Source organism: Mixophyes fleayi, chromosome 5 (genome assembly GCF_038048845.1).
Source record: "Mixophyes fleayi isolate aMixFle1 chromosome 5, aMixFle1.hap1, whole genome shotgun sequence".
Classification (NCBI taxonomy): Eukaryota; Metazoa; Chordata; class Amphibia; order Anura; family Limnodynastidae; genus Mixophyes; species Mixophyes fleayi.
The window spans coordinates 243,917,496-243,941,726 of NC_134406.1; the positions used below are offsets into that span (position 1 = coordinate 243,917,496).

General features: G+C 40.0%; 1 protein-coding gene across 1 annotated transcript in view; it reads left to right on the forward strand.

Moving 5' to 3' along the window:
• The window catches only part of NECAB1 (N-terminal EF-hand calcium binding protein 1), a 177,293-nt gene that overhangs the window by 104,608 nt on the left and 48,454 nt on the right, over positions 1 to 24,231 (forward strand). The window contains exon 6 of the mRNA XM_075213770.1: positions 16,652 to 16,788. Within this exon, the coding sequence (XP_075069871.1) occupies positions 16,652 to 16,788 (137 nt within the window). The remainder of the gene's footprint in view (positions 1 to 16,651; positions 16,789 to 24,231) is intronic.

Below are 24,231 nucleotides of genomic sequence, written 5' to 3' on the forward strand. Positions count from 1 at the left end.
AAGCTCACCCTAACTGTGCAAGTTGACTGTCATAGGGGTTTCTGCCATGTTGTCTGTATAAAGCAGCTGGAAATTGGGTTCTGAAACTTAAGTCCATCAAAAAACGTTGCCATAATGAATCCTATTCTTATACTGATACGGAATTATAAAAATGAATCTCTTAATAACATGTATGTAGTGTGTAAAGGAAAACACACACACACACAGATGTCCTTATTTCCATCACTCTATGTTGGGTAGGACTTCTTAACATGTGCTTTTGAGTCTTCAGAACATCTTGGAATTTTTTTTAGAAACTGCGATTCTAATATATCACATCAATATTTGGTAAAAACATATATGTATTTAGTCATAGCTATTTTTGCACAAATTGAATTTATTTCTATACCAGCACTGATGAGCCAAAATAAGGGGGAAAGAGATGGGATTATATCTCGGCACTGATCCATCCGAAGCTCACTCTCAATACCCATTGGGTAAAGCATTGACTCAAAGAGTTGCTATGTAAATGGCATTTCACTGTTGTTAAAAAAAAGGAGTTTATTTAGATATTGTCACTTGGGAGTAGCTTTTAACTCGCCTAATTCTTTTAATTGTTTCATACGTCTATAAATACTTAATTTCAGCTAAAAGTAAAAATAAACGCATCATCATTGGCCAGTAACAATTTGGAAAACAGTTCCAATCATGTATATCTAATAATCAAATTAAAGTCAATACATGTTAAAGTCATGTTCATCAATAACAAATACGCTGTTGTCTGCTTATACCTGTGATGTGTTAGATTAACTCATTTATTTTTCATTTTTTTCTGCTATTCTACTTATAGATATTTCATAGAAAATGTTTGTACTTTTACATAATATTGTTCTATGTGTAGTGTGCTTAGCTGAGCAAACAAGAGCTATCAAAGATATCAGACAAAGCAAAATTACTGTCATTATAGAACAAAGAGCTGGAAGGAAGTGTGAAAGGAACACTTTAATATACTTAAGACAGGCACAGTATGACTTAAATAAAATAATGGATGAAAATTTCATCAGGTCACTATGTTAGTGATTACACCACAGCATTACATCTAATATTTCTAGAGAAAAAAAATATAAGCCTTGGTGCCTCAGTATATTATTGTGTATATAAGCCTGTAACAACTTAAGTCCATCAAAAAACGTTGCCATAATGAATCCTATTCTTATACTGATACGGAATTATAAAAATGAATCTCTTAATAACATGTATGTAGTGTGTAAAGGAAAACACACACACACACACACATATATATATATATATATATATATATATATATATATGTGTTAACCCGTGCATGATACTCATGCATTCTAGTCAAATCAAGCTACTTAAGGTTTTAAAAAGGTTCTTGTCATGCATTTGGGCCATAGCCCAGGCCTCCTCAGGGGAAGAGCGTTACTTCCCGACGCAAGCGCCCTTTTTTAACGTGGTTTTGTCCACACGTCACCACCTCATCATTTTTCTCCATCACCTCATCCTTTATCTTCATCGCCACATCCTTCATCAAGTTACTTAAGGTGTTAAAAACTCCCCACTGTCACCCCCGGCAACCACCAACCACTCCCAACTGTCACTTCTCCTTCAAGAAATATATAGGTCAGTGTATAACTCTGCCCAGCAGGTGGCGCTGCAGCTTGTTTGTTTTTTTTCACACACGCCACTAGGCATTTATATAGTAGATATATATATATATATATATATATATATATAGATAGATAGATAGATATAGATATGTGTATATATAGTTCCATTCTATATATAATGTCCCTATTTCTCAAGATGTATCAACAGTACAGTACAACTCATCTTATCCTGTATACTGAAGGCAATCTTCACTATTTATTCTAGTTTCTTATACTTTATAAATTAATATTTATTGAAGAGGAGAATTAAAATGCAAATAAAAGACATTAGACGTTCAGTAAACAATAAGTACTGTAGGGATTAGACGCACCTGTTCAGTAACACTGGCAGCTCTGGAAATAGTTTGAGATGCATTATGAGATAAACATTTCATAACATTTTGATATACACATATCTTACACAAGGACAGAATACATCAACTTGATTCCCACTATTCTTCCATGAACTGTTTATTGCAATAAAATAAATGGCTTCCTTTTAGAGTGACAGTCCCTCTTTTAGAGCCAAAAGCCTCTTTTCCCATCCAACATGTAGGCAGACGTTTTGGGTAAAATTTGATAATTGCCAGAAGCTGCCAAATACAGAGGCCTCTATGGTAAGATAACAAACTGTTGTACAGACCCTGGTTTTAAAAATTGTAGCCACAAGTTCTCCACACACACACACACACACACACACACACACACACACTGCCATCACTGGACCCATCTGTCCATAATAGGTTGATCAACAGTCAGGCGCGGGCTGGCGGATTGCAGCCCGGGGGGCGCCCAGGCGGCCGCATCACATGACATGCAATGCGACCGCGCCCAATGACGCGGCCGCATCGCGTGTCATGTGACGCGGCCGCCTGTGCGCTGACGCGGCCAGGAAAAAACAGCCAAAATTGCCTCCGGGGGGGGGGGGGGGGGGGGGCGGCCGGCCGGCCTACCCCCCGGCCCTAACAGCGGTGAGAATGACCGGCCCGGGGGACCGATGCCCCCCTGCCTCCCGGGCCAGCCCGCCCCTGTCAACAGTTGTGCCCAGGAACCCTGATTGTGGGATTTCTGACCACATATGATGCATATATTGGCACGTTTGAACGTACCTGTATTTGTTCATATTGTTCTTTGTACATTACTATAGTAACTATTATATTATTTACGAAATAAGTAATATTTCAATGTAATATGCCCTTAAGCAAAACATGTCTGTACTACAAACCCAGCAAGTAATATGTAATGACCCAATGTGCACCCCAAAACATCTTGGTTATACACAGGGTGTTAGACGCACCGTACGTCAAGGTGCGTGCCTTCCTGCTGGTCTTGGGTGATGCACACTATTTATAGGGCAGCTGACACTCAGTGCAGGGCACTGTCTGATGTCGCTCTATTAGTATATAATATATAGTATATATTTATTAGGTCGCTCAGATCACCTAAGGGAGACCCTTGATGTAAACAGAGGAAGATATCCAGAGACACACTGTGCTAAAGTGTAGACGTCACATCAGAAAAATGACAAGGTGCTTAATCAGTTTATAACTGGGAAAGGGTACACAGTGAAGGGGTTTACTAAAAGTCATTTATGACTTAAATTAAACATGAGAGGTGACATTTTATTACGTTGCTTGGAATGTAATTCTGTGTAACAAGGAGTCACAGAAGAGTTACCTTTAAAACTATAGGATGAGACCTGAAGACCACCGGCTTTGAGATTGCAAAATGTAAGTCTTTTATAAGGGTAGAAATGCCTGGAGGGACACACAACGAGGTATACAGGTGCGCCCACTCCATACTTTATTAGGAATTTCTTCATTGTAGCCATCTCTTCCTCGCTGACTGTGGAAACATCGGTCCCTCTGGCACCATCTTGCTCTGTAAATCCAGACTAGGCACAAATGGTGATGCTTGGCGTTTCCAAAGCCACTTTTGCATTGCACAAAGGACAATGTGACCTCTTAAATGTACCTTCTATCAACAATGTCTATGAAGTGCATAGGTTTAATATCTCATTATGTGATGAAGCAGAAACTGGATCGCTTAGAGATACACAGACTTCATCAATTGCTATTTCTGAAGGATCTCAAACATTTTATTTGCTTTTCATTTTCCAAGCTGCTTTAACACTCCGGGAGATTCGCTGTGCCCCCTTTCTGTGACTGATCAAAAACGTTATTTGTATTTAATCTGCAAATGATTTTGCTCCCTAGAGATTAAAGCAAATTTCTGAGAAAATCTTACACTTTCCTCTGGGAGCAGAGTGACAACTGTGGTTCGTTAAGGAATACATCACCAGCATACCAAATAATCTTACGTGAAAATCAAGCACCAGATACCTGATTGAATCACACTGGGGATTTGTTGTTGAAGTTTGTTACAACTGCACAGGAAATTGCAGATATATGTGTACTGATTGAGTCTTCCTTCAGATTTAAGAGCTAAAGAGCTTAAGAGCTAAAATAACTCTCTTCTACGCTGAAGATAAGTGACTCTTTTGTGGTTTAGTTTTCTGGACTACTCAACCTACCCAGTAAACATTTGGGAATTTGGCAAATCTCTACCAGTTCCAAATCACTGGTTTGTGCAGTTTTCACTTCAGAGCTTAACTTATCAACCTTTGATCAAGCTATGCAGAGGCAGTTGATCCAAATCCACTTACCTGTAACTATTTGAAACCATAACCCTTCACTGGAATGACCTCCCTCGTTCCATCCGCCTCTCTCCTACTCTATGCTCCTTCAAACGTGCACTGAAAACCCACCTCTTCCTTAAAGCCTACCAACCATCCGCATAACCTCTTCATCTCCTCCACTCGCTCTCTCCTTTGCCTCATCTGGCTCCCCTTGTGCCTGTTCTGTTTTCCCTCCCTTAGGATGTAAGCTCACTTGAGCAGGGCCCTCTTCCCTCCTGTCTCCTCACCTGTTCTTCTGCTCCGTGTTTATTGCTTTAACCTGCCTGGAGTTCCTGAAGTACTGGTATTTCTGTTTATTGTTTTGTACTGTTTCACCCTGTATAGTGTACTGTTTGTATGGTGTACGGCGCTGCGGAAATCTTGTGGCGCATAACAAATAAAGGATAATAATAATAATAATAATAACACTTGCTGATTCCATTCCAATCTAGAAGTTGTACCCTTTAATTTCTTGCTGTTTGTTTCTGTCACTCCCAAATTTATTTCTCTGGACCTTTCTCACTCTTTCACAACCCCTGTTTGTTAACATTTCTGAGAAATTACTATATTTGATTGAAATATTGACCTGTATATAAACTCAACCTGTGAACTTTAATCTGGCAAACAACATATTGGAGCTTCCTGAGGTTGCAGAAATAATAAATAAAGCGTTAACCCAAGTTAATGGTTTTTTATCACTTTATTGTCTAGGCCAACCCCCAAGACATTAATTTCTTGCATTTTAGGAATTCAGTTTTCATTTCAGGAAAACAGACATTTACAAGCTCAGATTTACATTTATATCGATGAATCCTGTAAGTTTAAATTTGCCTCCTGTGAGCTGGCCTAATTATTAAAGCATCTCAAGATTTGTGAGGATACTGGGTTAATGTTTTAATCTGTTGCCGCACCAACTGGTAGTTTGCCCATAGACAGCCTAACGTACCAGTAAGTTTGTGTGTACAAGATCACCTAGGCAAGTAGCTGGTTAAATTAACTGTGTGACATAACATGCCTCAGTAATTAAAGATCTTTAATATGAATAAGTACCAGGGAGTTCACTGCACCAAGCAGCTTAACACACATACCATAAAGGAGTTTATAGTAACCTTTCCAGAGCACTGATCCCGCTTATGGATAGCGATCTTCTTCACTCCTCTACCAGCAAGGTAGGGAGCAAGCCATATGTCTCCCCGCTTTCTGCAGGCTCACAAGTGGTAAAGACCACAGATTCTTGCAGCTATGATCCAAAGCTTCTTCCAGCGATCCTGAACCTGTTCAACAGGAGCCATAAATTTTGCAAGCACTCTTCAAATAGAAGACTGGTTGCCTATCTGGTTCCCATAATATAGAGTTTCTGAAATGGAGGCCTGTTCAGTAGAGGAACTGTTATTAGTTTGCCCATGTCACTCACATAGTCAGCAAGAGCCATGCAGTGCTGGGCTCCGCCAAGTCTGCTTGGCCAAGATGTTGAATAATGTGAGCCCAATTGTCCATACAATGGATCATGATTACTCCTGCATCTGGATGTTTAGAGGCACCACCTAATGTAACCCTTTCCAGTCTCTTCGGGAGAAATCATGGTTCCAGTTGTCCGCCTCTTCATGTGAAATATAGCTGACTGAATGGAGAAAGTCCTGCAAGAATAATGCCAGTGGTTGGCGCTGTGGTGCCTGTTGAACCGAATGTGCCCACGTAACAATGGCTCTTTGGAGGGCATGGTACACATTACATCAGTAATGCTATGTTTAGAAATAGTTGATACTTTAAGATTGCACTGGCAATATAGGAGAAGCTATAAGAGTAAGGGTGTAATGTTCAGTAGCTCTTGTAACTGTTCCCCTGACACGTCACTGGTCAAATAGATTTATTTGGAAGGCTTGTGAGCCAATTAAAACCCGGTACATAATATTAAATAATACTTATGATATAGCTAAACATTTGCCTCATCAAGACTCTCTAGTTTGCTCTATTTCCACTTTCTGGCTGACAGTGTTGTATACTAAACACCTGCATCCAAGAATGCTTTGTTACCTTTTGATGAGTTAAATTCTAAGTAGTCTCTACTGAACTCTGGCCTATTCCCATACCACACAGCAAATATTGTATTGCAAATCTGTAGGCTGCACAAATCACATTATACATATAGGTTCAGATTATAATTTTTGTTACCATTGATTTGTTGTTTTCCCTTGCATCTCAGAGCTCCAACATCCAGTGCATCCTATTGTTGTTAAAAGAATAAATGTATTCTGCTAGTAATTAAAATGATCATGGCTTTTTATGCTGGCAGACCTGCGTACAATACAAACCCAGAGGATATACAGATACATATTAAAAAATATATAAATTTACAGACTAGTGATTGCCTTTTAAACGAACAGTCCGTTGCTTCTGCAGTTTTGGAATTTGAGGCACGGTTGTATTTGGCATTTTTTCTAACATGGGCCCGGGACCATAATAAAATTGATAAGATAATCAACAAACTTAGTGGTCAGTCCAGTGTCAAATATATGCAAAAATAATTTTAGCAGATAACCTTTTTGACGAGCAGCAAGCCACGGACTGATAAATAATAGTCATCCTAATCCTAACCTACTATTTTTAAGTGGCTGTAACAATCCAACATAGTCGGTATATTTTGGTGTATTTTTTTTTCCTACACGCATATCAAATAAATAACAACTTGTACTGCATGTCCATAATAAACATAATAAAATATTCCTATATGTTCTATAGGACATATTTCACAATGTCTAGTTAGTATGTTAGTAAGATAGTATGCTGGGAATTTGATTTCCTGAACGGATTCCAAAAATGAAGTGCATGTTCCTGCTGTGCATACTGTAGAGAGCATAGTCAAGAAGAGATAATTCATAAGTTGTTTAGCAGTTAACACAGCAGTGAGAGGTGCAGCGTTTAGTGCTTCTTGAACTCTGTAGGTGAAGATATAGGTATCATACTTCCCAACATTTCCCAATTAAAAAATTGGGTCAATTTAGACCATATATGTCAATTACCCTGTCTATATCCCCAATCCAGATGCAAATGCCTACAAAATATTTTGGGCATGCATCCAAATTTTGTACTCCCACGGGTGACTCCCACAACTGCAGCCGATGCAGAGAGGGACTACTTAGCAATCAGGAGCCCAACATTCTTGTTTTTATTACTTCTATGGTAATAGCATTTGTGAGAGCAACTCCTACACCAATCTACCAGTTAGGCCCAATCCCTATGTACAAGTGCTGTCACTGAGACTTCTCCCCCTGTTACAGCCCATGGCAAATTTCAATAGACTGTGCCTACATGTGTCATTCTCCCTACAAGGGCCTTGAGTGCTCAATGACTGATACTGAAAGCTTCTGTGAACTCTAACTCTTACTCTGATCTGTCGCTGGAGTTCACAGAAGGGTAAGTCCTTACATCACTGAGCACTCAAGTAAGAAGAGCACACTCAGAGCTAGTCTATAATAAGATCCAAAGAGCGTAGTCCCATGGGACAACTGGAGAATATATGGATATTACTTATAATGGTTTATTAACCATGGTTTTGCCATATGAAGTAATTGAAGGTTGTTTATGAAGCACAAAACATCCATTGCGCAATGAAAAATAGCCTTGTCCCCAATTTGTGCAAGTATACCTAGAATTCTGCCAAAACATATAGATTTGTGGAGCAAGATATTGCAGTTTGCAGAGGAGAAGAAGCTTGCACAGGCAGAGGGGAGGAGTTATGTGGAGTCATTGTGTTCTGGGCAACAGTGTGCAAAGCAGTGCAGAGATGAAAGTTCCTTTTGTTGAAATGAGATGAGGGGGGATTTTTAGGGGTTTTCTTGTTGTGCAAAAGGATTTGAGTTTTGCACAACAAAAGAGCTGGCAGTCTTCAGGTCTCATCCTATACTTTCAAAGGTACCCATCATGCACCTTCTTGTTGTTATTTGTAAGTGACCCCTAGTTTGTCTCAGTCTCAAAGGTAGGTCTCCTTAAACCACAGTATGTGGCTCTGTTGGAGCATTATTGTAAATCCAGAGTACATAGCTTGATTTTTGGTACGTTAGAAACAATTGTACATTTTATATTTATCTTTAATTATACCAACAGATACTTTGCTAATGTTTAATCTGCAACTTATCAGCATGTTTTATTTTAATTTGTACAACTGGCTGTCTCCTCATCCGTAGCCTACAGTCCTTCATGTATTAGATATGGGAGGATTCTACTCATTGGTACATTCATAATTCCCAATTGATTATAACAGGATTTGCAAATCATTGCAATTATTTTTAATCTCTCTTTGAAAAACTGGATTACAATGTATTAAAGTTTCTGCAGCACTAAAGGTTACATGTTGTATGTATTATCATCATCATCATCATTACCATTTATTTATATATTCTCTGCACTGTACAGAGAATATTTGTCATTTACATCAGTCCCTGCCCCAGTGGAGTTTACAGTCTAAATTCCCTAACACACACAGAAACACACAGGCGGCCTGATTCATTACGGAAAGTAAGGCAAAAACCGAGTAAGTTTTCTCCTGGACAAAACAATGTTACAAGTGTAATATGAATTGTCCAGCACACTAAATACATTATGCATGTCCACTCATTATGCAATTTTATTTTTTTAAAATATTATTATTGTTATTTCTGTTTTATGATTCTAAGGGATGAACACTTTGGACTTTTTGTTTGGATCCTTGTGGGAATTCAACTATGAGCTGTAATTTATTTACCGAATCACCTTTTTCATTAAGCAGGACTTTTAACTGTTTATTCTATGTTTAACCTTTGGACCTCACCTGATTCACTATACATTTGGGGCCTGATTGATTAAGGATCTTAACTTGAGAAACTTTTTATTTAAGTCTCATGGACAAAACCATGTTACAATGCAAGGGGTGCAAATTAGTATTCTGTTTTGCACATAAGTTAAATACTGACTGTTTTTTCATCTAGCACACAAATATCAACTTTAAATTTCAGTGTACAAATAAGCTATCAAGTATTTGTGTGCTACATGAAAAAATAGGCAGTATTTAACTTATGTGCAAAACAGAAAACTAATTTGCACCCCTTACATTGTAACATGGTTTTGTCCAGGAGAATTAAATAAGAAGTTTCTCAAGTTAAGATCCTTAATGAATCAGGCCCTTGGTCCAGACTGAGGTTCTGTCTTTGATATGTTTTATTCCGAATTATAACCTTAGTGGTTGATAAGTTTACAGTTAATAAACTTTTGTAATTTGTATATTAGTTAGTACCATTTCTGCGCCAGGGAACCTTTATTTCTTTCTGTTTATTCATAACAGGTAAAGAGACCTTCCTCTTTTATCCTTGTTCCCATTAGGCAGCATTTTATACAACTAATAGGGAAGCGCGACCTCCACGAATTTTTTCCTTTTTAACCATCACCAGCTCTGCAATTGCTTTCCCCAAAAACAGGGAGACGATGATCATGGGGTCCCCTTGCTGGAGTGGAAACCAACACCAGGTTAGACAAGTTGGACCAAATCACACTGTAACAAGGAAACCTGCAGTGTGTGGTCCATTTGTCATAGTGGGAACAAGATCCAGCCTTTAAAAAATGGAAAACAAATCAGATTTCATGGTTTGCCGTTTAAAGGCAAGGTAGCTAAGGCAGTCAGAACCAAATTGAACCAGCGCAAAATCATACTTGTATCACAAAATTGTTTGAGGTCCTTGAACTGTCCAATATAGATTGAGTTTTGAACTAGTTGGAATAGTTCAAGTATATTTGCCATAGCCCCTGATAATAGAGATGCTTAATTGGCTTACTATACCCATACTCAACAGTTGAGGCAAATGGTGATTGCCAGTATGAAATGAATAAGCAGGTACTGAGTACAATTATTGGATTTAGTATAAATAGGCTGAGAGGTGGGTCCTTCCCTGACCCATGTGCATGTCAAGACTTTTTATTACTTTTATTAACAAATAAAAATAAACTGAGGAAATGAGAAAATTCATGATGTGGGTTACACTAAGGTACATCCAATAAGAGGTTGGGTTTATATTAAATGTAGGTTAATTATATGAGGAACATGATTTAACTGGAGGGGAAGAACAGTATAGGACTAGTGAGGCTGTGGGGATGTGTACAAGTGGTGTCTAATGAATGGAGTGGAGCTCAGTGCTCCAGAGGGTGTGTGACTACAGACTCAAAATACGATTGTCAACTGTAGATGTTTCCCCTCCGGGAGATCCCAGAGGGGAGGTGAAATGCAACTGTGGACGGGAGTGGGAGTGGGACGCCATGAATCACTTCAGTTAGGTCCTGTCCCTACAGAGAAATTTAATGTTCATGTAATTTTATCATGGGATTGGGGCCAAAATGCAGCGATTTGCTGCGAATCACAACATTGAAGCCCTCATTCTACCCACTTCACTATGAAGAATGGAGGAGAATGGCCTGCTCTCCCGGGAGTCTGGGAGACCTACCTGGTATTCAGTGGTCTCCTGGACATTCTGGAAGAGTGGGCAAGTATGACTCAAAGGTAAGTTAGGCCCTGATTGTGTTTACAGTAATAAAATACTTATGACACTACTAATACATATGCACATGTACAGACAGAATGTCCATTTGTTTCTTCATTTATACTTCCAGTGTCCTCATTATGTTACCGGACAATCTTTGTGCTGTTAAGTTAATTAGGAACATAACATCTACAAAGAATACAATTATACAGTTTCTCCTCAGATATTCTGTAATTAAATCACCCTGACAGCAGCTGCTTCAAGACCTGAAAACATGAAACAGATTCTGTAATTGAGAGAAATGAAAGATCAGTGCATCTAAAAAATAACCCTCAGGTTATACATAAGTTTATTCTGTTCCATGCTCACATATATCTAAGATATATGTGAATGAAGCCTATATGACACTAGTACAAAGCGATCACGAACTCCCCTCCACCCAATTAGTAAGCCAACCTTGTTCCAATGCTCAAGACCCCAGGGGTTCAGGAGTTACACCTGATTATAATTGGGCAATTCTCCCATCATTAATAATAGGCTTCTCGCTCTTTACAACAAAGGAATTATTCAAACTATGTCATAGGTGGTCTAATGTATAGTGTTCACATAGGAATCCCCTCACATAAGTGTTAGGTTTAGGAAAATCTGTGTTTTTCTTTTCCTGGCCACCCTGGGAATCCATGTGCCCCCCCTTGAGGGTGCGTGCTGGTCATAATTGCCTACTCCTGGAATGTCCAGGAGACTCACGAATTTTGGGAAGTCCTCATGGACTTGAGGCAATGTAGGCTACCCTCCCAGGCCCCGCTTCACTTCTGAAGTGAGCAGGGCAGGCCTTGATAATGGAGGGGAGGTCTAAGATGTTAGCAAGTATGGTGTTGGTATTGCTTACTACTAAAGCTTGGGGGCTGACTGAATCCTTTGTGGAGGAATAAAGACTGTCTTGGAATCTGCAGACCTTTTGCCATCTATTCCTCACAACCTGTATCCTGTGTAGTATCCTTTTCCTAGCTGTAGTTTTCCTATATCGTTGTGGAAACACCTTTTACTTCCAACTCTCCCTGTTTGTCAGCGACGTCAAGTGAAGCTTAAACTCTACTTTCATGGCTCCTGTTCTTGTTAAGTCAACCAATATCTCCAACCTTTAGCACAGCTACTAAGATCTTAGATCCAATTTACTAAGCTACAGAATTAATTATCGAAATAGCCCTGCACTATGTAAAATTGGCGGTGGCAGCAATTCCTGCTATCCTACTGGGGTACTGGTGTAGCCTATAAACCCTTGAATCATAATGATCAAGGTGAGCATTGAACTGCATAACTGTATGTACAGATATTCTCCCCATTGGCTACTACCAGGTGCTCCAGTTTCCTCCCACACTCCAAAGACATACTGGTAGATTAATTGAGTTCTGACAAAATTCGCTTGTGTGTGTATGTGTGTGTGTGTTAGGGGACATAGATTGTAAGTACCTCTGGGGCAGAGACTAATGTGAATGATTACAAATTCTCTGTAAAGTGCTGTTATAAAAAAAAGCACTTTATAAATAAGTAAATAAATAAACAAATATAAATTATAAATAAATACGAATGGAAATCAGGAGTAAAAGTGTTGCCAGAGATAGTAGTGTAGCTGCCTGAATTTTTGGGTTTGATGGCATAGCCACTTAGTGGAGAGGGGTAAATGCAGCTGGCAAATAGATGTTGGTATTAACACAACTTGGTGTGAATGGGGTCTTGTAGATGGCTCACAGAAAACGGCAGGAGGCAGTTAAAAGAAAGTTGTTAATACTTCTACAAGAAGTGTCTCATTCTTCACAAAACTGTTGAAACAATACAATATTAAAAAACAACTGCCATAGTTAATCAGTGACAAAAACCTTTTAGATTGTAAGCTCCCTTGAGCAGGGTCCTCTTTACTCGTGTCCTCCTCCTCCTGTTTACCTTTCCTTCAGCCCTCCACCTCTTCTCTCCATTTCATCACTTGACTCCTGCCCCTGTCTCTGCCCTGATCCTGTAAGTGGTGCCCACTCTACTGGGCACAGGGCACAGACGCAACCCCTTATTCTCTCCCCACCTCCCTCCTTCACTTCCCTCTCTATCTGTACACTGGAAATCACTTTCACCTCTTTGCCTTGTGCACCTTTCTCTGCTAAGTTGATACTTATTTATACTTATTACACTTTGTTTTGTACTACTCTGTATGCCATGTATTGTCACCCTGTCCTGCTCTATATACGGGGCTGTAGACCCTTTGCGGAGCCTCATAAATAAAGAGAAGATAATTATAACAGGCCGCATACCCACTGGAGTTAAAATTATGTATTTAACATACATTTTTAATGCAAGTTAAGCATACAAAAAAGCAGAAATAGATGTCAAAATAAAGATTATGGTTCTAAAATGTGACCGTGTATATTTGCATTGTACATGCGTACTACTTGCATTGAGCTGCATCATTGTGAACAGTTCTTGCTCTGTTTCCAAGCTTACATTAATCTCGATGGGAGCATATTGTAAAAGCAATGAGATATGGTTAATAAGCATTTATGTTTGTGTTTTAAAATCTCTTTGGTCTGCATTGCAAATGCCTGTGGGTATGTACCCTTAGTCATTAGTCTGACTTCTTAAGGGGCATTTGAAATGACCCCTGAAGTTGTCCTTTTTTTATGCCTCTCCAGGATGTCTGTATTGTGCAAGGCACATGTCCATTAAGGCCTCCGCCTTAGCGGTCATAATTTCATTGCTTTTTGGCATTTGAGTAGAAATTCTATGAAATATATATATATATATATATATATATATATATATATAGTGGCACAGAGGGATATTTGCCACAGTTTCCCAATAAGGGAACAGGTAACAACACAGTTAGTCTGCTGCAGACAGGGTTACATTTTCCCTAGGGTCCTCTTTTAGCACATACACACACAGGTGTTCCACATGGTGTAATCGGTTTGCTTTGCTGTAGTGCTGGGGTAGAGGAGAGGATACAGACACTGTCTGTATGTGTGGGTGGGACCACCGATGCCAGTAAGTGGCCGGCTTGCAGACAGGGAAGTTATGTCTAGCCAGATGTAGGTGGTGGGGATTTTTGTGTTACTGTTTTTGGATGACTGCTATATCATTGCTGGAGCTGTTTACCATCCTGACAACTGCTAATAAACAGTTAAATGGTTCAGTATACCTGTGTCCGAATCCCGTGAATGCTGTACTTTCTCACAATATATATATATATATATATATATATATATATCTGTGTGTGTGTTTGTGTGTGCGTGTGTGTTTGATTCTTTACAAGTTCATGTGTTCAGCACTATCCACATGCAAACTGTATGTATTCACTTTTTCTGTTGGAATATTCTGGCACAGTGCGTCCATGTGTCACAGAGCATAGTACAGCATGGAAATGTAATTCAAGCAGACAGATGTATGCCAAATGTACACTAGTTGCAGTGAACGGATCATGTAATGTGCTTGAAGTGAAAGCCAAATGTGTTGTGACACTTGCACAGTGCATCAGGGTGTCTGTCCACACTACAGTGATCTGTTATGTAAATAGAACCAGTGGGATGTTGTTAATATTACTAAAACAAACGCACCCTAATGAATTGTAATTGTATACATCACTGAAACGTGAATTATGTTTATTATTCCTCACAGAGGTCTTGTGTCATTTTATTACAGAAATGATATCTGTAAAGGATTACTTTCTGCTCTGCACAATTAATTCTAATTCACAGATGAGTTGACATATTAAATTGCTTGTTGTTTTCACAGTACAAGAGACAGCAAAAACAGAATTTGTTTGAAATGAGAAACAACAAGTGACACTGCAAAGTCTCCTAGAGCGCTATAGCGGTTTATACAGGAGCACAGCATAGACAGTCAGGATCTGACGAGTGGCATTGTGTCACTTCAATGCATAATGGCTAGCTACAGTTTTTTCAGCTCTATTCAATAAAATGACCCTCCAGCTATTAATACTAACACCTTCAAGAGTACCCGTCACGAGTGTGGGCACTCCCTCAGCGCTCCCGTAAAAACACACCTTAAATGCTGTATGTAATTGCTGCTGGTACACGCACATCACCACTGGTATACGCAGCACTTACATAGCTCTGGAAAATGTGTGTTGGAAAATAGGAAATATTTTCAGTATAAGAACAAAAATCCAACACTCCAGGAAACATTTATTTGAAAAAGTTAAACAATATCTTCTTTAATTTACACCTCTAATGCTCCACTACCACCTAAGTGGTCGAACATTTACGTTTCCCACTTAAAAATGGTTGCAGAGGGGGAGGGTACGTGATTGCAGCTTCTGACTGGTTCTCCCATTCACCTACCCCTTCCCCCGCAGTGGCACGCAGAGACTAACCACAGAGCCCCAGTAAAAAAAAGGCTGCAAGGAGGAGTTCCGGGGAGGGGAAAGACCGGATCATTCACAGGTTGTAGTGAGACTTTAAAACAGGGGTGTCCAACCTTTTAGCTTCCCTGGGCCACATTGGAAGGTGACAAGTTGTTTTGGGCCGCACATAAAACACAACTAACACTAATGATAGCTGATCATCCAAAAAAAACATAGAAAACATTGCTAATATTCCTTGTTGTTGCTCAGTGCTTCAATGACATGCTAATGGCTGCTGTCAAACAACAAGTGATATTGTTACATTTTATGAAGGGCTTCAATACTGCAGTCATTAAGACAGGAAGATAAGGTCCGTGATGCTCCAGGACCAGGTGAGTTTATGCACTGGTCAGCGTCCCTTGAAATAATAAAAAAAAACAAAAAAACCCCCTTAACTTACCTTTTAATCGGCTTGTTCTCTGATTCTCTTCTCTTGTTTTTTCCGTTTCACTACTGCCGATAGTTCACGTGGGTGACTCCTATGTGCTGTGCTCCGCAATGGATGTCGGACGTGATGACGTCACGCCCGACATTCACTGCGAGCGCCGCACGGAGGAGGAGACCAGGGAGGGACCACGTGACCACAAGGTAAGTATTTTCTTATCTTTTTCTTTTTTTGCAGGATTTTTTTTTCCATTAACAGCGCTGCCCCCTTGCCACAACCAAAACTCCTGCTGGGCCACATTTACAGGCATGCTGGGCCGCATGTGGCCCGCGGGCCGCTGGTTGGACAACCCTGCTTTAAAACATAAGTGATAGAAGCTGTGGATTCAGATGAAAATTTGTTCGGGTGAAAGAATAAAAACACAACTTCAAAGTGCGGTGTTCTATAAATTCATTAATTTAAGTTTTTATATTTACCTCCTGTTACTGCATTGTCAAGCCTCATTTATATTGATAAATTAATCATGAGTTTAAGAGAACATTGTGACTGTTAAATTTATGTGTCAATTTGTGTACTGAAATGCCCATGTAAGGCACACAATATATGCCACTGAAAGTATAGGACACCTTCTGATTGCTTTACCTTCGTAAAGAGCAGGTTATTTGTCAGGATGAATAAGTTCCAAAATAGATTTTATGTTGATCTGTCATATTATTGCAGCTTTGTAAATGACTCCAAGTTCCGTTCCGAGAATCATTTATCCGTCTCAGAAAGCTAATAACAAGTTCAACCTGTATTTCCCAAGCACAACAGGCAGATGCAATTCTTCATAGACAGTGAATGGTTACATTTTTTGGGATCACGTTAAACAAAATTAAATCGTTGTCTATTGATTTGTCTTTTGAATGCTGTCTTGTACAATGGAAGGAGAGGTTCTGAAAGCTGGCTGCATTTAATTACATTTTACAATGATACAAAGAGATTTGTGTCTCCAAAATCACACATGACATTTTTGTTTCATTTCAGCAATATCAAAATGCCTCAAAACTGGAACAGTTTGTCACACGCTTTTTGTTGAAGGAAACACTCAACCAGCTGCAGTCTCTACAGAACTCATTAGAATGTGCTATGGAAACCACAGAGGAGCAGACACGCCAGGAAAGGTAGGTTTCTGTTAGAAGCATCAAAACACAATAGACCGTACCTCCAGCTGTCTGTTCTGGACCCAAATCCCAGCCCCTCCTTTCAGCCAAATTGTCTTTTTTTGGCTACAATGTACAGGTCTGTGTAGATAAACTTCCTCATAGGCTTACAAAGGTGTCTGTTGAATTTATAAGTGTATAATAGTTTCTACCTTGTAAGATATAAAGCTTTGTAGCTGTGTATAGTGTGCTGTAGTATATGATCATATATGAGGAGATCGCCGAGGCCTGTTAATGTATGAATAGTACATACTAATGCGAAATAGCGCATATTTCAATAACAAGTGCATCCGTCCCACTGCGGATGCAGCCATATTGTTGGCTGAATTAATATTCATGAGACTGCAGCCTATAGATTCACTAGGAATAAGCACAAAATGCCTCAGCAACATGAATGTTTCCAAGTGATTGTAGGCACAACAAACTTGAAGTTTTATGCTCTACAGCAAAGAAATAAAAATGAACATCAAAAACAAAAATGTAAAAACAACTATGCAACATGCACTCTAGTGATCACTAAATAATGCAGAACCTATTCTGATGACCACTGTGCAACATGAGCTCTAGTTACTACTACCCCAAGACTGAGGGCACTCTGTATTGTATAGTGACCACTATACAATACAGAGAGCACTCTAGTTACCACTATACATGGCAAAGTACATTCTAGTAACCCCTACGCAATACAAAGGACATTCTAGGGACCACTATACAATACAGAGAGCATTCTAGTGACCTCTATACGGTGACTTATATACAATATATAAAGTATTCTATTGGTTAAGCTACAAAACAGAACTCATTCTGGTGAAATAAAATAAAGTACCCATTCTCTGGTGGGTAGTTAATAAAAACTGACCATAATCTCTAAAACAGAAATATTATTACATAGTATCTTGATATTTTCAGTAGACTAAAACAAAAAAATAAGATTACTGTGTCTTTAGTTGGATGTCTTTGCAACACGAATATTATGTTAGATTATCATTTATCTCATTAATGGCTTAATCATATATTTTCATCCTAATAAAAAAGACTGGTCATTGGATGTCCATTTGTTATTGGTAAAGAACCACTTAATTCCAAAATTTAAATCCTCAGACATAAAGCAAGGTACATTTATGTTTTCTTATAGAGGCAGCTGAGGCCATATCCTAATCCTTATCTTAATATGATCTGATACAGGACAAAAAGAAGAAATCTAAGTCTCTTAAGATGCTATGATATCACTGGCCTAGTACCTGTGCAGTAATGTGACAATCTACCACACTTCATTTCTGTAGAGCACACACTCTGCCGCATCATGCTGAGGTGTAGAGCGCACACTCTGCCGCATCATGCTGAGGTGTAGAGCGCACACTCTGCCGCATCATGCTGAGGTGTAGAGTGCATACTCTGCCGCATCATGCTGAGATGTAGAGCGCATACTCTGCTGCATCATGCTGAGATGTAGAGCCCATACTCTGCTGCATTACGCTGAGGTGTAGAGCGCACACTCTGCCGCATCATGCTGAGGTGTAGAGCGCACACTCTGCCGCATCATGCTGAGCTGTAGAGCACATACTCTGCCGCATCATGCTGAGCTGTAGAGCGCATACTCTGCCGCATCATGCTGAGCTGTAGAGCACATACTCTGCCGCATCATGCTGAGGTGTAGAGCGCACACTCTGCCGCATCACGCTGAGCTGTAGAGCGCATACTCTGCCGCATCATGCTGAGCTGTAGAGCGCACACTCTGCCGCATCATGCTGAGCTGTAGAGCACATACTCTGCCGCATCATGCTGAGCTGTAGAGCGCACACTCTGCCGCATCACGCTGAGCTGTAGAGCGCATACTCTGCCGCATCATGCTGAGGTGTAGAGCGCACACTCTGCCGCATCATGCTGAGGTGTAGAGTGCACACTCTGCCGCATCATGCTGAGATGTAGAGCGCATACTCTGCTGCATCATGCTGAGATATAGAGCCCATACTCTGCTGCATTACGCTGAGGTGTAGAGCGCACACTCTGCCACATCATGCTGAGCTGTAGAGCGCATACTCTGCCGCATCATGCTGAGCTGTAGAGCGCATACTCTGCCGCATCACACTGAGGTGTAAAGCGCACACTCTGCTGCATCACGCTGAGGTGTAGAGCGCACACTCTGCCGCATCACGCTGAGATGTAGAGCGCACACTCTGCCGCATCACGCTGAGGTGTAGAGCGCACACTCTGCCGCATCACGCTGAGATGTAGAGCCCATACTCTGCCGCATCACACTGAGGTGTACAACACACATTTGGCTGAGCAGCACAACCATCCTAAAAAGTCATTCTCCAGCAAAGGAATATTACAGAGAATGATGGACATATTGTCAAACCCCATTTTACATCCCCTGATTTTACACTTTCAAAGATTTTACACTTTTCTTATATGGTCCACTCGTTGCTTAATGCATTTCAATTGGATAATTCCCTGATTTTATACTACTGTTTATTTCATGGAAAGCTCACCATTTGTAGACATTTAGGGCCTGATGCAGCGTTGAACGCAACTTGGGCATAATTTATGGCCCAAAAATGTACAAGTCAAAATTGCTTATTTTAGCCTATATGCTGAGTGGGCAGGCGCAATTACAATCACAAACACAGAACCATGTAGTTAGCATGATAAATATTTATAAACATTTGTTTTAATAGCAAAACATATATATTTTTTAGGCTTCAGAGGTGAAATTGCAATCAGCCAATCAGAAGCAGCTAGCTAGTGCTGGTGATCAACAACGTGTATTTGTACTATCCCCTAGGCTGGACTGCACTATCCCCTAGGCTGGTGCAAATAATACGGCTGTAAAAGATGTGTCAGGTTTCAGCTCTGCATCGGCTCACAATTCCACAAATATGCCCTTACTGTAGTTTTTTAAATGCCCCTTCCCTCTCCCGTTACTCCTCTTCAGATGCCAGCAAGCGCAAGTGTGGATTCGTGCAAATCTGCATAGGCGTAGGAACTTATGGGTTTTTTCGTAGTCGTGCAGAGTGAAATCATGCATGTACGTATAATTCTGCATCAGGCCCTTAATATGCTGGATCAAACTAGTTAACACTCCACTGACCCCCCATCCCCTCCGACCACAGCTGTAAATGCTGACTACATGTTAATTTCATAAACACAATCGTATTTGACATTTGGTGTAACTGGTGTTTTCTTAATACATAGAGATGTCAGATTGTGCCTTCACTTGCTCTTTAAATGTTCTAATAACCTGCAAGTTTTATGATGCTGAAGTTTGAAAGTAAATCCATAAATGTTTGATGATATCTTTTTAAAATGGGGTTGGCACCTAATCATTTGTGCCTTAGGGAGAATTATGACTTGCAAATACAAACTGCAGCTGGAGAGCACAAGGGAACTAGATTTCTCTTGTATGTGAAATAAAAGCCTTCCATCTGGGTGACTAATGTCTGGCTTTATCTACACAGTAGAATATTTGAGAAAGAGAGTAGGCAATGTTACGATTGCTCCGAGCCAGACTTGTGTTATGTAGCATGCTTTATGAGAGGTCATTATCATTTTGTTTTATTTTTTTTTACAACTATCAGTATCCCCTTAAAGATTTCTGGCAGGTACCCATGTTATTACAGCTATTAGTCCTTATGTTTAGAGCTTTTAACATGTTGGACCTTGTCTCAATGGTAGGAAAGGACTAATGAACAAAAATGATCTTCTTGTTTGACCTCTCTAAATGTTAAGTGTTTGTAGGATGATTGGTCTGTAGGGAATAAAAAGAAACTTCACGAGATGAGCAAAGTATATTTATATAGAATTTGTGCAGTACGTGCCCAAAGAGATAACAGTTACTAAACTTCCAAGCCTGAAACTGATCTGGAAAGTCCAGAGACATAATCTGGGCTCATGTGATCCAAACCTTCTCCATCTATTTATAATAAATAATGTTTTGGAATTGCCCTAAAATATCTGGAACACATTTTTTATTTTTCACCATCAAAAAATTCCAACAAAACAAAATATTGATTATGGGGTAAGTCTTTATGTCAGAAGGACCTACAATCATCATTTTGTGATGGGTTAATGTGAAGATACCAGGTTTGTTCCGGTTTGGCCCAACTATACCAACTTCGCACTGGCTGGCCACCCATGGGTGCCTTACTATATTAGGGATGTATACCCAATACCTTCTATTATTATTTTATACTACACCAGAATAAAAATACACTTTAAACAAATGCCAGGGAGGTTTAACGCACAATTTGTCCCCTAGCCCTCTATAGCTCAAAGGACTGCAGTCACCTTTTCTCCTGGTTACTTGAGTCCTGGCCCACTTGGCCCAATTTTCTTCCCCTCTACCACTGTGGTAGGAATCTGATGCATAGTCCCCCTGATCGAGCAGGCCCACCAAGCTATTAGACTCATGGGGTGATCTGCTGAGGATACATGAGCGAGCACTAGTCTAATATAAACCAAATACGCCAATGCGTGGACCCTTCACTAAAACCTCTATACTTTGTTCTTTTCTCTCCATTCTGAACTAACAACCCCAATACTGGTAACCTCCTTTTAAATACAGTTATATTTCCCACACTCCTGGGACTAACCTGTAGGGTGGGTATAGATATTTCACCCCTCAGAAATTTGGCAGCTGTCATAAGAGGCTCTTACAGGTCTGTACCTTCTCATACCAGCACTTCCCCTGGTTCCCTGCTGATTTGACTTCAAAGTGTCTGACTGGCCACAACCTGAGACAGTGAGGGCATACTCAGGTTAATTAAGGGGCTAGGTCAGCATTAATATGTGACACTCAAAGTATTAACCCCTTACAAGCTCTTTCAGCCAGAACTAGCTTCCAGGTGATGTGTAGAGAAAGGAGGGTCGAAGGAATGCAGCTACAGCCCCCTCGCATGAGTCCTGGTAACAGATCACCCTGATCCTTACCCATAACCTACTCAGCCACCTTTAAGAAACACAAATACATTTACATATAGAAATGCTATGGCAGTACCATACATAATCACACTGCACACCACATATAAAAACACATGATTAACACAGAGTAAAGTTACCACCACGTAATGGAACACTGCGCTTGTGCTCTGGAGATCTGGGGAACACTAAAAGGGATATAAAAGTATATGTTGTTATAGTCCACATCTAGTGAGAAGCGAGGTGCAGTCTGGTTAAGGTGACATCAACCCTTCATTTCATCACAGTTATAGTGAGACCCTCCATCCTCCTTTAATCAGTGGGCAAAGTGAGCACGTCATTAATTCATTGCCGTTGTCAGAACATCCAGCTCTGTAAGTATAGAAGCTGTTTGTATTGTGAATTCGGGAATAATTATTATTATTATTATTATTAATATTTATTTATAAGGCGCCACAAGGCATCCGCAGCGCCGTACAGAGACAAACAAAATCACAATACAATGGGAGACAGCACAGTACAGTAAACACAGCAACTCAGTACGCTCAATGCACAGCTAGAGAGGGCGGGGAAGGGGGAGGGAGGATCCGCAAACGACGGGATAATGACATAATTACACATCTCTCTGCTGGGAGTTCACAATCTGAAGAGCTTGTAAACTTAGAGTGGGGTCTATGCCACTGACAAAAGAGGAGAAGGGGCAGATGCTGTGCGGTATACAGTAGGAGATGGAGAAAAAGAGGACACATAGGAGAGTAGACATTAGAAGTTCATTCGATGTGTCTCAGGTGTGTGGGGGAAGACATGGGTACCATATAGGAAACATTGTGTGAATGTATTTTGGGAAACATAAAAGATATGTGGGGGTAGATATGAGAAATCTTCTAAGACATATGGATACTAAACATGAGGGAGCACATAAAAGATGTGGAGCAGAAATGGGGAAACATAGAATAAATATGGCAAGAACATGTAGGAGCACTTAAGCTGCCATTGCCTGTATAAGCCACCAAGCCACATTGGCCACCCAAGCTATGAGTTATCTGCAGCACCCACTTCTTCCCACTGAGCTCCCAAATACCTGTCAGCCAGGTCTATCAGTGGGTGGTGGATACTCAGGTTCCTGTCCTACACTTGAACTTGAAGTTCAGGACAGGAAATAGCACAATGAATAGGTTGTGAATGGGACCTGTTAAGAGGAAGCAATCAGATGGGGAAAGAGAAGAGCAGCAAGGTTTAGTAAGTACTATATTTGATGCTAGATAGGGACTGTATATTAGTTTTGGTGCCAAATATTTTTCTCCTTATTAGACTTGATATTGCTGTATATATTAGACTTGAGACCAAGTATAGCTCTCAATTAGATATAGCTCTGCGTATTAGAATTGCTAGTAGATATTGTTCTCCTTAATAGACATGGCACAAAATATTGCTCTGGAGCTGGCCCTTGACCACCGTTCACTAAACTAAGAAATAATGGCACAGGAGGCTTCTTTGGCAGAGAAAGGTCACAAATGTATTGAATTAAATCAATCTCAGTGGTGGCAAGAAAATTCATAGGCTAATCAGCTACCAGCCATTACTAACACCAAAGTGGGGCGTCCGAATGCCTCCGACGCTATTAGGCTATGAAGCCACGATCTCCCTTATTTGGCTCAGTATCTGGGGCCCGCACACACAGACGGGGCCCCTTAACACACCTAGAGGGTGAGTTTTACTAACAATGAGTCTCCCTTTTTGAGGGACAGCGCTCTGCTGACACACGATGTGTTATCTATGGCTGCTGATTGGCATGCTTCCCCGCCACACCAAGACCCTTCTGGAAGAGGAAACATGTTAAAAATACAACTATAACACCTTTTTACTAGGTATTATTGATCGGTTAGTGCCTCCATCTGAATATATGCTACCCTTAGGGCAAATACTTGAGATATAAGTATCAGGGGTTATTCAGGAAAGCCCTCCCTATCGTTCCCTGGTAATGATGATGATATCCAATATAAACCCTCACTTTAATACTATTATGTATGAAATCACTAGAAAATACTAGAAAATATATACTTTTACAATTTATTTACAGTGCTCATATATATATATATATATATATATATATATATATATCACACATCACACAGTATATCCCCCTTGAATGGCCTTTGATGCACGTATTGACAGTTGAGGTATTTAATAATTGCAGAGCCGAGGAGTCCTGTATAATCAGTGTATTGAATATCCGTGTGCACTTTTTATAATTTAATTACGCTGACCAATATGTCTTGAGTTAATGAAAAAACTACAGTAAATGAAGAAGGTTTCCACTTTCAATACTGTAGCCACATTAGTTAGCCTTCTGTCGAATCCATCTCCAAAAAATTATAGACCATATAAATTAAACCTCAGTTTGTTTCCTTAAAATTGCAAGATGTTGTGGTTGAATCATAACATTTAACGTACAGTATCATAATTGACTGATGACACAAAAGTCTG